Here is a 14,279-nt window from a genome sequence, read left to right as displayed (position 1 = left end):
CAGGAAATCAGAAGTAGATAAAGTTGCCAATGTGTTTGACGTTAGGCTTCTTTCCCTCAGCCATTAACCATCTTTCTCGAGAGCATCTTTCCAGGAGAGATTTAAATCAGAATATCTCTACTGAGGGCAGGGAGGAGGGGGCTGAAAAGCATCCTTCCCTTAAAGGCAGAGCCACTGATCAACATGTCATTTAAGATTTCCTGGGACTTCCCTGGCAGTCCAGCGGTTAAGACTCCCCGCTTCCACTGCAGGGGGCACAGGTTTGACCCCTGGTCAGAGAACTAAGATCCCACATGCCATGGGCTGTGGCCAGAAAAGAAGATAAAAAAAAAAAGGATCAAATTCATGGTACGGTTACAAACCACCTACTATGTGTAAGTCACCGTGTGGGTGTAATGTTTAGGTCTGCCTTGGTTGATGCCCCAGGATGACACATTCATTCATCCATTTGGTCATTCAGTATCCATTTACTGAGTACCTACTGACTATATCCATTTATAAATGGTACTGAGTACCATTCATCCCTGTCTCAAGAACTCCAGTCTCGTAGATGGTAGGGATATAATATGTTCCCCCATAAGAAACATAGATTCATGTATTATTCATTTCTTTGCTGACTCATCAACCATAGATTGAGTGCTTATTCTGTGTCAGGCCATGAGCTAAATCCTGGGACATGGAGATGAATAGCACCACTCCCTCAAGGAGTTCACAGATGACATCTAAGTGTCACCTCCCCATCTATGCCCCTCCTAAATAAGGTGTGGCCACCTTGACCCCTTTGTTCTTCCTCCAAACAAGCATCGTATATGAATGGTGCCTAATACACACTCAACCACTATGGGGTCCAGCGCACTCAAGATGAAATAAATGCAAGGTTCCTAGAGCTGTCACCATTCACATATTTGTTACTTCATTTGTTCAGTAAATATTCACCCCTACCTGTTGTAGGTGCCAGGAATCCAGAGGTGATGAAGTTCCTGCCCTCCTGGGGCTTAGATTCTATGGCTGATCAGAGAAACAAGATCCATCTGCACCCCTGCCCAGGCTTGGGTAACCTTGCACTTCTTCTCTCAACAGCCAAGACACAGGAGGAGCTAACTTGCTTCTCTCTGGGGTCTACTTCACCGGCACACTTGTCCTGGCCCGGAATGACTTTGGTCACCCAATCCTGAAGCTCCAAGACTGCAATGCCCAAGTGAGCCGCAATGACATCTCGTTTTCTGGAGAGCTCAGGTGAGCACCCTGGTGGGCAGCGGACAGTCTGGAGCTGGGTTCTCACGTGGCACCTAGGGGCCGTTATGAACTGGCAGATATGATCCTGTGTAAGCCCTTTTGTAATCTCTTTTTTCCTAGTGTCCTATATAACTCCTTTGCTGAGCCCATGGAGAAACCCATTTTAAAGAACTTAAATAAAATGGTAAGTCTTTAGAGGCTATACAGCCATAGTAACATGCCATCAGCAGCAGTTCTGCCGTGCTTTGATTAGCTTTTAGTCAATAAAACTTTCCTGAGCACCTACCGTGTGCTGAGCACCATCTAAGGCACTTTCACACACATTATCCTTTGCAACTTAATAGTTTCTCAAGTGCCTACTGTGTGCCAAACAGAATGGTAGGTGCTAGGGATGCAGAGATAAATAATACAGCATTCCCTCCCTCAAGTCCTCGCCCCAGGGTGGGCAAACAGTCAAAAAGAGTTCGTTTATTGTGTACCTACTACATGCCCAGCACTCTAGGCTAGAGTCTGTTGAGGATATGGAAAAGGAATAAACTTATCTGTTTAGGAAAAACCAGCTCAGACTTGTGAAACTGCAACTGAATAAGTATTTGAATTTCGTACATACTTACATGGTCATTAGGTTGGACTGAGGGGGTTCAGAGAACTGGAAAGATTAAGTAAATAGAGCCTAGGAGTATCCTATCCTGGGAGATGTTTTTGGAGAGTGCAGGACTTGAACTGAGCCTTCAAATATAGGTAGGAATTGAATAAGTAAGGAACGGGAAAGAAGAAAGAATATTCCCAGCCAAGTGAAACAGTATAAGTTAAGATGGCATCCAAGTATCTTGATGCCAGAAGTCAGTGTCCGAGGAAGGGAAAGATGGAATTGGCCATGTGCCCTGTTTCCATTCCTGACAATATCTTCCCTGAATGCTTTACCCACATTTCTGGGGAGACAAGGAGAGAGGTGAGGAGGACGGGAAAAGAAGGGAGATTCCTTTCTGGAAAAGAGGGGCAAGGATGGTGTCTGGCTGTCTCCAGCCCCCTTGTGTTCAGTTCAGCACTTGGAAGGCAGTAGGTGCATAATGAATGTCAGTGAGGAAATCAACACACAGAGGCGTTAAGCAGCTTGTCTAACAAGGTTGTCCGGCTGGTCAGGGGACACTGAAGCTTCGCAGCCTTTCCCGTCCTTACCTGAAAGGTGCTGAGTGCCAGTGGATGTGCATATTGAAGAGTGCCTGGGAAACAGTGCTGTTGCTTTCAGGGACCCCACACTTGATCATTCCTTTGTTCAAAACAAGGCATGGTCCTTTGGCCTCCGACAAGAAGCCAATAGTTAAGTTTGCCTGGAGCTTGTGTATGACTTAGAGATCGTAGATGCTTTGCTTCTAGGTTCCCTCTGTGCCACTAGAAAAGGCCAAGGGTGCTCAGACCACAGCTGTCTAGCCATGTCAGGCCAGATTTCAAATCCTACTGATCTAACTCCTGGCAACTCGCTTACCCTCTCCAAGCTTCTGTTTTCCATCTGTAAATAGGGGCCAGTAGTGCCTGCCTCTCAGGACTGTAGTGAGGATGAAATGAGGTTGGCAACAGCTAACATTTACTGAATGCTTACTCTGAGCTGGGCAATCTCACGTGGATTGCCTCAATTTCTACTCACAATAACCTGACGCAGTAGATACAGCTATCATCCCCACGTTGCAGATGAGGAAACTGAGGCCAGAGAGTACAAGTAACTTGCCAAGGCATTCAACCCCAGGCAGCCAGGCTCCTGAGCCTCTGCTAGTAACCACCACACTGCGTGCTCAGCACACTCCTGGCACACGGCATCGAGCTTGATACTCTTCCTGCTTCCTACAGATGTGCTTGGGTCTGATTCAAAATTGATTTTCTAATTCCAAAAGGGGCTCTGATCTAAATAGATGTCTGATCTAATGGGCTCTCCGAGCAGCCCAGCAAGGAAGATAAAGGCCCTGCTCTAACTCTCCCTGGCAGGGCCTGGCATGCTGATGGCAGAGGTGGCAGGCAGGGGCATCCCTGCCATTGGGAGAGGCTCAGCCGTGCAGGCAGCAGGTTCCCCAGGTGTCGTAGCACTAACATGGACTGGGGCACATGCCCTGTCATGCTGCAGAGATGAAAGCCAAGGGCTTGTTCTTTTATGGGGCTGAGTGGGTGTGGTCCTGGTTGCTATGAAGTTGAGCCAGCATTCAATGTCATGCCACCCATACATACGGAACCTGAGGCCCATAGGCATCAACTAATTTAAGGGAGAGTCCAAAGGGAGAATGTCTCCTCACTGGAAGGCCTTTGTTGGGGTCTAGGCCCTTAAACAGTGGTTTCCAGTACAATGTGATAACCTGCATTTTTTTTTTATTCCTTTTATGGCCAGCTCTGTCCCATTATCACAAGTGAGGTGGAGGCACTGAATGCCAACCTCAGCATGCTGGAGGGTGAGTCCCAGAACTGTCTCTTCTGGGTGTTTCTCCTCCCACCTTCACACGCAGGTGCTCTCCAGGTGTGCTTTGCTCCAGCTCCCCCATCTGCTTTCCCCTCTGCAAACTAGCACCGCAGGGAAGGTGCATGGGAGGACCTGCCCGTGTGCAGGTCCCGCTCTTTTCTGCTGCTAACCAGCTTCACTGCAGGTGGGGGTGACTTCAGGAAACTAGATGCAAGGCAAAGAATTAAACTGTCGTGAGCCTGAATCCCAGCTCTGGCGCTAAATCCATCCTCTTCAGAATGATGAATGCTCATCCTGACCAGTTCTCCCCTGGTTCTAACCCCTCCAGTGGCTCCTATAGCTGCCTTCAGGATCAAGTCCAAATACCTTAACATGGACTGCGAGACCCACCTGCCGTGCTCTGGCTCCCTCTCGCCTCTCTGGGCTTCATCTTGCACCTTTGCACCTGCTTTGCACCTGCTCCAGTGATCAAACTGCTTCCACCGCCTCACACCTTGCCCCCAGCCATGCTGTCCTCTCTGCCTAGAAGAGCTTTCTCTTCCTCCCCTCCATCCACCTATTCACTTAAGAGATATTTACAGGGCACCCATTTCTTTGCCAGCACTGTGCTAAGCCCCGAGGGATGCAGCCCCTTCTGCTCCCTACCCCGCAGGCATCCCTTGTCCTGTTCACTCCTCTTGAGCTCTGAAGGCTCAGCTCAGGCATAGTCTCTCCCAAGAAATCCTACCTGACAGCCCACACCCCAAAGTCCCGCCTCCTCAACGCTCACATGACACTTCGGGGCAGATCTCTCTTTGCACTCCATCCACTTATGCCCCCCACCCCCCGCCCCCCGCACCCTGCCACGGTATGCTGAGCCCCTGTAATAGGCTGGGTGCTGTTCTTGGTGCTGGGGATGCCGCAGTAAGCCTGTGAGACAGAAATCCCTACCCTCATGGGGCTAGTGAGAGGAGACAGCCAGCCGGCAAGATAATAAGTAAAATCTATGGTATCGTTGCGATAAGTGGTAAGAAGAAAAATAAAGCAGGGAAGGAGCTGACGAGGGGTTTCTGTTTAAAATAGCATGGCCAGGAGAGGCGCCACTGAGCAGCTGGCATTAGAGTAAAGACCTGAATGAAGTAGGGAGTACGCCGCTCCTAGATCTGGATGAAGAACATTCCAGGCAGAGGAAACGGCAGGCTCAAAGGCCCATGTGGGAGCACTGCCGGGCGCATTGAGGGATGTTGAGGAGTCCATCCCGAGAGCAGAGGGAACGAGGAGAAAGCAGACGGCTAGACCTTCAGGGCTCTGTAGGTCACTACAAAGCCTGGCTCTTAGTCTGAGATGGGAAGTCCTGAGAGAGTTCTGAGCACAGCTTTCATGAACTGACTTATATTTTAAGGAGATCCCTCTGGTTCCTCTCTGTTAATAATAGGACAGGATTCAGGGGTGGAAGCAGGGAGACCACTTAAGAGGCTAGTGCAGTGACCTATACGAGCAAGGAAGGCAGTGACCTGGATGGAGTGACGAAGATGGTGAGATATGTTCAGGTTTCGGATGTACCTGGAGGGTAGGGACAGTGGTATTTGCTGACACATTGAATGTGGGTCATGAGGGGAGTCAGGCATGAGGCCAGGGTTTACTCTGAGCAACTAGAAAATTGGAAGAGTGGAATTACCGATACCAAGATGGGGAAGACTATAGGACTATGTTTGTAGTAGGCCCTCTGGAGCTCAGTTACAGATCTGCTCTTATTACGCTGTATTATAATTTCCTGTTTACATGTCTGTCTCCTCCTCCAGACTGTGAGTTCATTGAGGGCAGGGACGTTGACTCTTCTCCGTGTTCTCAACACCGAGCACAGTGCCTAACTCACACTAGGTTCATAAATATTAACTTGATAAAGGGATGAAAGGAGATGATGGCTGGACAGATGGATTGATGAGTGGATGCAGATAGATGAATAAAAAAGAACAGATTGGAGAGGTAGGGAAAGAGAAAGAAGATGTAGAAAAGATGAGGAAAGAACCAGTGGAGGATTGCCATGTCCTAGGTTGCTGTGGGCAAATTTCTTTACTTCTGGGAGCATGCATAAAAGGCTATGTACCAAAATTTTACTGATGGTTCTCTCAGGGCAATGTGATAAAGAAGAGTTTTTACTTTCTTCTTTTGATTTATCTACTTTTCCTGGGTTTTGAAAAGTGAGCAAGTATTATTTATGAAACAGGGTAAGGGCTAATTTTGTTTTAAATAACAGAGGATTAAAAACTTGTTCTGGATAAATATTAACCATGTGTTATACTATACCTTTAATAAATGTAAATTTTCTTTTTTCTTTGTTATTTAGTTTTAAGAAGCGTTGACAACTATACCCTGCTGGATTATTCCCTAATCAGTTCTCCAGAAATTACTGAGAATTACATTGATCTGAATTTGAAGGTAATTTTATCATCATCAGAGTCCTAAGCTTGGCTATCAATACCACTATTCAAGGAACAAATATTACATGCAGAGGGAAATATAACTACATTCTCTTCCAACAGTTTAATTTTCTTTCAAGCAGTTCTCTCATGTTTATGCTCCTTTAAAAGACTCTTGAACATCTTCTGGACTGGTAAATGATTGCTTGGATTGCACAGCATGTGTCTGCCTTCTTCAAGAAAAGTATCGTGATGTCTCTGCCTCTGGGAGTAAGGCTGCAGACTAAGGGGCAGCAAGTAGAATAGTCTGCATTTATTAGGGCTCAACAGATCAGTAGACTATAAATATAGATAGTTCTATTCCTAGCTCTCAGGTTAGTCGATCTAACTGAGGGCTACTGAACTCTGTCAGGGCCATTAACACATGATAATAGTGTTTGCTGGGCTTCCCTGGTGGCGTAGTCGTTGAGAGTCTGCCTGCTGATGCAGGGGACACGGGTTCCTGCCCCGGTCCGGGAAGATCCCACATGCCGCGGAGCGGCTGGGCCCATGAGCCATGGCCACTGAGCCTGCGCGTCCGGAGCCTGTGCTCTGCAACGGGAGAGGCCACAGCAGGGAGAGGCCCGCGTACCGCAAAAAAAAAAAAAAAAAAAAAAAAAAATAGTGTTTGCTGATTCTAGAAAAGTGATTAACTGTGCTTTTGTCCCAAAGTAAATATAATTTATTTTAAAATTTATTTATTTTTTGTTGGGGGGCTACTCTTCGTTGTGGTGCGTGGGCTTCTCATTGTGGTGGCTTCACTTGTTGCAGAGTATGGGCTCTAGGCACGTGGGCTTCAGTAGCTGTGGCAAGTGGGCTCAGTAGTTGTGGCTTGAAGTCTCTAGAGTGCAGGCTCCGTAGTTGTGGCGTGCAGGCTTAGTTACTCAGAGGCATGTGGGATCTTCCCGTACCAGGGCTCGAACCCATGTCTCCTGCATTGGCAGGCGAATTCTTCTTTTTTCTTTTTTTTTTGCCGTACGCAGGCCTCTCACTGTTGTGGCCTCTCCCGTCGCAGAGCACAGGCTCCGGACGCGCAGGCCCAGCAGCCATGGATCACGGGCCTAACCGCTCCGCGGCATGTGAGATCTTCCCGGACCGGGGCACGAACCTGTGTCCCCTGCATTGGCAGGCAGACTCTCAACCACTGCACCACCAGGGAAGCCCCCATTGGTTTTTTTTTTTAATGTATGTTGGCTTATGTTTCAATCAGAGTCATTCAACTCAGTTAAATATTACACAAGACACCATTTTGTAATAACAGCCTATACCTTATGAAGGCAGCAGTAAAAATGCCACAAAAATGCTTTGAGCCATTTAGAATCCTGGGTCCTTCTGAGTCTTTCTGTGATGCCCTAGATGCTCAGAAGTTATGGATTTTGAAGGTCAAAAGTTTGACATCTCTACATGACACTTCAGGAACTATTCAGAGCTGTCCCCTCCAGCTACATTCACTTGCCTTCCTGTCTCTGAGAAGAGGACTAACAAGGAACTTCTCACTGGATTACACCCCAGGGTGGACAGACACACTCAGATATGCTCAAGAAGTCATCAGAGCTCTGAAACATAGTCCCCAGTCAAGGAGTCAGAGAACTCGTGGTTTTTTTCAACCCTACTGAGTTTCTGGAATATTCCTTATTCTGACTTGAGTGGGTCCACCTTCTTTAGTCCTGCACATTCGAGTCTTCCCCTGATAACACTGGTCTTTCTGTCTGTTTCCCCACAGGGCGTATTCTACCCCCTGGAAAACCTCACAGATCCCCCCTTCTCATCAGTTCCTTTTGTGCTCCCGGAACACAATGACTCTATGATCTACATTGGAATCTCCGAGTATTTCTTTAAATCTGCGTCCTATGCTTATTTTACAGCTGGGGCTTTCAACGTCACTCTCACCACAAAAAAGGTTAGGAGAGTTAACGGATGATGACAATCGACACCAACATTTAATCTTGTTATAAGTATCCCATTATGGGGGGGTTTTATGTCATAGTTTCTATTCCTGGGCCTTTGTAGACACTATCACTCCTAGCAGGACAATGAATGAAGGGATTGTGGAATGAATGTTGATACTAGTTGGGGAGTTGTTGGGTTTCCAGTTCTGCTAATTTCAGCTTTTTATGATACTGGGCCACTGTTCTTCTAGACTGATCTTCAATAATACCAAGAAGCCCCTCCACTACTTATTACCTGTGACAAATACCTATGAAAATTTGGTGATTTCAATGTACTTAACTTCTCTGTGCCAGATTTCATCATTTGGAAAATGGGAATAATAATGTTCCATACTCACAGGGTTGTTATGGGCATTAAAGAGGTTTAAATATACATAAAGCATTCAGACCAATGCTTAGCACAGACTACATGCTCTCTAAGTGTTGATTATCATCATCATCATTATTATTATTTTATTATTTGTGTTATGCCAACATAAAGATTTCTCCTGTTAGTAATTACAACTGACATCTACAATGACCAGTAAATAGCACAGATATTCATTGATCCTCTGTCATGCCCCTCCCTTTTATAATGAGAACTCTCTCTTCTACCAGTCAACTAACAACTTTTATTGAGCATTCCTTATGTATCTTTTCATTCTCTAGGCCTTAATTATACAAATAATTATAAATCTTGTGTTCAAAATGCTGATGGCAACACCAGCTGCTATACAGTACTGAGAATTAGACACTTCTAGCTTCAGACTTGAAAACCATTCATCTATGAAGATAAATTGCTTATGCATCATATGTCTCAGTAACCTCTGAAAAAGAGGACAATAACACAAGACATTGTTAACCACTGTACAATGTTTACACATGGATCGTAGCCATATGATATACACTGTGTTCCTAAGGTTAAAAGGCCCTTACTCAAAAGCAGTGTAACTTCCTGTGTGACCTAGGACAAGTCACTTTACCTCTCTGGGCCTCAGATTTCCTGTGGTTGGGCTATAAAATAATCAGTCACCTTCAAACACTAGGCATTTTTGGTGCAACAGCTTCATGATTCATAAAAATTACAGGGAATGCTGCATTTTCCCTGAAAATACAACCCAGGTAAAAACCTTGCAGTGACATGATGGTCTTCATTTCCCAGATTTTCAACCATTTGATTCGCAACTCTCAAGGCCTTGGCAACATGCTCTCCTGGGTGAGTGCTCAGGGTTTGACTCCTTAATGGTGTATTTGGTTTCACTGCAATTACTTCCGGAAGACTTTTTGTTTCTTTATGTTCCTTTCTGGTCCAAGCTTGCATCCATATTTCCATTCTGAAGAGTTTTTCTTTTAATCAGATATCCACAAATATTAACTGAACAGTACAAGTTACTAGGAAAGACATTGTACACAGAATAAATCATTTGTTCCTTCCATAAGGTTCCACCACACTTTAAATAATTAGCTTAAATGGGAAAGGAAGGAATAATGCCACATTGTGACTTTAGTTAAAACAACTATTAATATCATGCTGTCATGGGATCTGAGTATTGGACACAGTATATTGAAAGGCTCAGGTTTGCCCTGGAGGACAGAGAGATGCTCGTGTAGCATCCTGGGTTTAGAGCAAGGATCTTGAGTCAGACAGACCTAGATTTGAATCCCAGTTCTATAACTTACTCATCTGGAACCTTGAGAAAATTACTTAACCTCCCTGAGACTCACTTTCTTTAGTTGTGAAATGGGAATTCTGATAGAACCTGCCTCAGAGGGATTTTTTTGGAGATTAGATGTAATAATACTGAAAGTCCTGACATGGTGCCTGACACACAGTATGTGTTCAATAAATGGCAGCTGTTATTATTATTATCTTGTTGTTATTGCTATAATTATTAAAGAGCTTTTTTCTGTTCTAACTGTATGATGTAAGATTTAATCACCACAGGCCACCCCAAATTTGTGATTTCCCCTCTTCAACTCACGACTCCCAATCTCTGTTTCTTTCCCTGAATGTGGGCAGATTGCAGAGCTGTACATCTTGTCCCAGCCCTTCATGGTACAGGTCTTGGCAAGAGAGCCTCCCGTGGTCAATTTATTACCGGGTAACTTCACCCTAGACATCCCTGCCTCCTTCGTGATACTCACCCAGTCCAAGAACTCGACTGCAGAAACCGTCATTTCCATGGACTTTGTAAGTCTGCGGGGACAGGAGGGCAGCCTACGGATACCAGTCCTGTTCCTGCAGTAGACCACTGGCCAGCAGGGTCTACTAAATGTTTGGAGGGATGGGATGTGATCCATCGATTAGGAGAGAGGACAGGGTTGAGACTGGGGTGGGGGTAGGTATGGGAGGCCAGTGCTCATACCCCCAAACGTTGTAAAATAGCTCTCCCCGCTTCTCCACGTCCTGTGTGCCCTTCCCTCTGCTCCAGTTACATTGATAACCAAATTTCTTTTTTTCTTGAAATAAGTCAGTCAAGGTAGAATTCAAGTTTATTTGAGTAGATGAAGGCCAAATAAAATCTGAGAGAAAATGACTGAACAATGAACCTAAGTGAGACGTCTCTCTCTCCCTCTCTCTCCCCCCACTGCCCCCCACACACGCAAAAGAGAGATTAGAAGAAAAGGAAAAATAATTTAAAGGAGATCTTCAAACAAAAGTCTTTATAGTTAGTTTCCCTACCTGCAAGACAATATTTTTAGAGCTATTTCTTTCCAATATTTTTTGAGATGAGAGTGAAAGTGAAGTTTATGTTTCTACTATAGGTAATGATATTCATGGCCAAAATGGATAAATTCACTCATCTTACTAATGTACGCTTTTGTTCTCTGCAGGTTGCTAGTACCAATGTTGCCCTGGCTATTTTGGGACAAAGATTGATCTGCTCTTTATCTCTGAACAGGTAAGCTCAGTTGATGTGACTGTTGGATGGTAGTACTAAGTGAATCAACAGACCTTAGAGACAAGTGAACAGTAACAAAACAGGGGAAGTTACCATTCAATAGAACATGAATCACTTAAACATTTCTCCTATAATAGTCCAGATAATTTCAGAATATGGACCTAACTGAAAATTATGAAGTTTTTCTTTTTTTCTTCCCATCAGACAATATTCAGATAAATTTGGAACAAAATTACTGTAAATTTAATTCCACAATGTAAATTCTCATTCTAATGGTACAACAGTGTAAAATAAAGTTCCTCTTCAACAAATTTAGAATGGATGCTATTGAAGAAAGAGCATGAAGCTTTGAGGTCAAGGAATGAAGTTTCAAATCCCTGCTCCCTGGTTCCAGAACCGTGATCAAGTCTGTTAACCTCTTTGAACCTCAGTTTCCTTATCTGTAAAATAATGAAGTTGGACAAAATCATCTCTGACTTACCTTCAGGCTCTGACACTCTGATCCCTTTACTAAAGTGGAGAATTTAACAAGACCATGCCCCACGGCCTGGCTGGCTCTCAAACACAAACCGTGCAGTGTGAAAGGGCTTGAGCAGGTCATGTACACAGATCATTGAACACTAATTACCACTGGGAAGAACCACCCGCAAAGCCCGTTCTCCTCAGCCCAATGAAGCCCATAGCTGAAGCCATGAATCAGACTACCTGGGGCGGAGGGAGGCAGGGGAGGATATACAGAATAATCAGGTGGCCCAGACTAAATCCATGAAAGGACAAAAAGGAAGCAATAAAACAGACAAAGAAATCCTAGTCTGAAAAGATTGGGAAACCAACAGAGAGAAAAAGTAAGTCAATCACCATAAGTCAAATTGATGGTTAGGAAGACTATTGTAGAAACATGGAAAATGTTTTCAATAAAATAGTATGAAATGGAATAATACAGAATACAGAACTGCATAAACACAACAGTCAGCCGTGTAAACTAGCTTTCCATCTGGATAAGGAAGTGAATTACAAATGAAGGGTTGTGTTAGACTATGAGATTATGAGTTGGTTGTTTCCTCAAAATTTTCTTTATAACTATGTTGTTTTCCCAATAAAAGGAACAATAAAAGCAAAAAGTAATATGGCTTCCCAGAAATAAAAGACTTCATGAAGGCTTTCTCCTCAACTTTACCCAGGCCTTCAAAGAAGGACTAATTTCTCCATTAAATTCTAAAGGCACAGTGCCCAGAGCCTATGAGACTTCAGGGACCCATGAAAATGTTTTAATATATTTTTAAATGAGAATTTTAGGGGCTTCCCTGGTGGCGCAGTGGTTGAGAGTCCGCCTGCCGCTGCAGGGGACACGGGTTCGTGCCTCGGTCTGGGAGGATCCCACATGCCGCGGAGCGGCTGGGCCCGTGAGCCATGGCCTCTGAGCCTGCGCGTCCAGAGCCTGTGCTCCGCAACGGGAGAGGCCACAACAGTGAGAGGCCCATGTACCGCAAAAAAAAAAAAAAAAGAATTTTAAAATAAATACAATCCAGACTGGATTATACTTATCTTTATAACAACACAGTCTTCGAAGATAATTTTTAATGTTTTTTTATGGAGGAAGGGCTCCTGAAGGCTTCAGGCTACCAGAATTCATATGTGGCCCTGTTTCTAGAGGATCAAAGCTGATGAAACTCTGAACCTTGATGGGTGGTGTTTGAGATGGCAGTTTTAATGGTTGAGAGGATGGAAGCCAGAGAGCAGGAGATGAGGAGGGAAAGGACCAAAGGTGAAGAGCTGGCGGTATCTGAGCTAGGCCGAGAGAAAGGAGAGAATTTGAAAGGCGGTTTCCCTGAGCCGCAGGACTGGGAGGCCTCTATCTGAAGACTGAGAGGAAAGGGCTATAGGAAAGGGGAGCTGGCAATCTGGAGTGACGGGGGAGTATGCGGGCAGGGCTGCAAATTGAGGCAGCAAGCTCTGAGAAGGTAGAAACATTTGCACTTGAGCGGGGTTCTGGTTTACTGGCAGGATCTGAAGGAAGGATTTAATAAGAAGGGGATTTCAGGCTGTGGCAGGCAGGTAGGAAAGATCTTAAGTTGCAGAGACCAGGTTTGCTTCTCTGCTTAATTGGGCTTGACCCTCACCTCCACCATTCTACCAGTAAGAAACTGCATGTACAGTGGGCGTTACGTTTATTTATGGGAGTAACTGGGAAAACTGATGGTAACCTGCTAAATTCACATCATCCAAAGGAATGTTTGAATTCATTCTCTAGCTTCTGGCGGTCCACAAGCCTTCTTTGACCTTGTGAACACAAACCTGAAATTAGAACTCCTGCCTGCTTGAAGTCTCTTCCGAACACCCCTGTGATCTCCTTTAGATTCACGTGCTGGGGAGGCTGCCTGCGCCTTGAGGCCTTAGTAGGGTCTGAACAAGACCACCTACATAGTTTGTGAGGCTTGGTGCAAAATGAAAGTGCAGAACCCCTGTTCAAAAATTATGAAGAATTTCAAGATGGAGACGGCAGGGCGTTAAACCGAGCACAGAGCCCTTCTGAGCACCGTGCAGGTCACGTGCACTGAGTCTGAGTGGGGCTCCTGCAGCGGGTACTATAGCAAACCTCAGGCAGCGAGCACACTAGGGGCAAAGCAGGTGGGCCTGGCATCACTCAGGCCTCAGGCAGTCAAACCCAGAAGCAAGACCACAAAGGAGCAGAGGCTCTGCCGAAAGAGCAGCCTGAGCCTTTGGCAGCAAGAGCAGCAGCCCCGCCTCCCACACGGGCCACAGCAGCCGATGCCTCCGCTCCGGGGCTCCACAGAGCTGCTTTTCAGGGTGAGCTGGTTTGGTCTTAAGTGACGTCATAGAGACACAGCAGGAAAAGGTGTAAAGTGGACGGGGATCAGTGAAACACCCCTGAGGAGAGCCAGGGAACACAGGGTCTCCGAATACGTCTCCCCAGAACACCACGGCCTGCCTAACTGTCCCCTGTCTGAGGGCGTCTCTCTCTGGAGCTGCTCAGGGCTGGCTACCTAGACACGAGACGCAAAAATCAGAGGCGAATCCAGGGTGGTGAGTTTAGAGAGGTGGGGAGATCATGGGCTTTGGAATCAGGCTAGCTGGTTCAGGTCCCAGCCCGGATCATTAGCTGGGGGATCTCAGGCAAGTTTCTTAATCTCTCTGGGCCTACATTTTCTCCTCTATAAAATGATACAATAAAACCTACTTCAGGGAGTTGTTGTGAGGAGTACATGAGTTAATACGTGTAAAGTGCATGTTAAGTGTTAAAAAAAATGATGGCTATGGCTATTATCTAAAATTATGGGGACTGGCCTCAGCCAGGGGAAGGAAGGACTCA

At 45.5% G+C, this 14,279-nt stretch overlaps 1 protein-coding gene across 1 annotated transcript in view; it reads left to right on the top strand.

Annotated features, from left to right (window-relative positions):
* The window catches only part of BPIFC (BPI fold containing family C), a gene marked incomplete at both ends in the record, with an annotated part of 39,472 nt that overhangs the window by 10,900 nt on the left and 14,293 nt on the right, over positions 1–14,279 (top strand). Inside the window, 8 exons of the mRNA XM_082849732.1 lie at positions 1,081–1,236; positions 1,357–1,420; positions 3,611–3,671; positions 6,006–6,097; positions 7,841–8,017; positions 9,208–9,261; positions 10,066–10,236; positions 10,881–10,948. Of these exons, the coding sequence (XP_082705858.1) occupies positions 1,081–1,236; positions 1,357–1,420; positions 3,611–3,671; positions 6,006–6,097; positions 7,841–8,017; positions 9,208–9,261; positions 10,066–10,236; positions 10,881–10,948 (843 nt within the window). The remainder of the gene's footprint in view (positions 1–1,080; positions 1,237–1,356; positions 1,421–3,610; positions 3,672–6,005; positions 6,098–7,840; positions 8,018–9,207; positions 9,262–10,065; positions 10,237–10,880; positions 10,949–14,279) is intronic.

The sequence above is a fragment of the Leucopleurus acutus genome (genome assembly GCF_964270905.1).
Source record: "Leucopleurus acutus genome assembly, chromosome: 11".
Taxonomy (NCBI): domain Eukaryota; kingdom Metazoa; phylum Chordata; class Mammalia; order Artiodactyla; family Delphinidae; genus Leucopleurus; species Leucopleurus acutus.
Note: the sequence above shows the minus strand (reverse complement) of the source record. Positions and strands in the feature narration are given on the sequence as shown.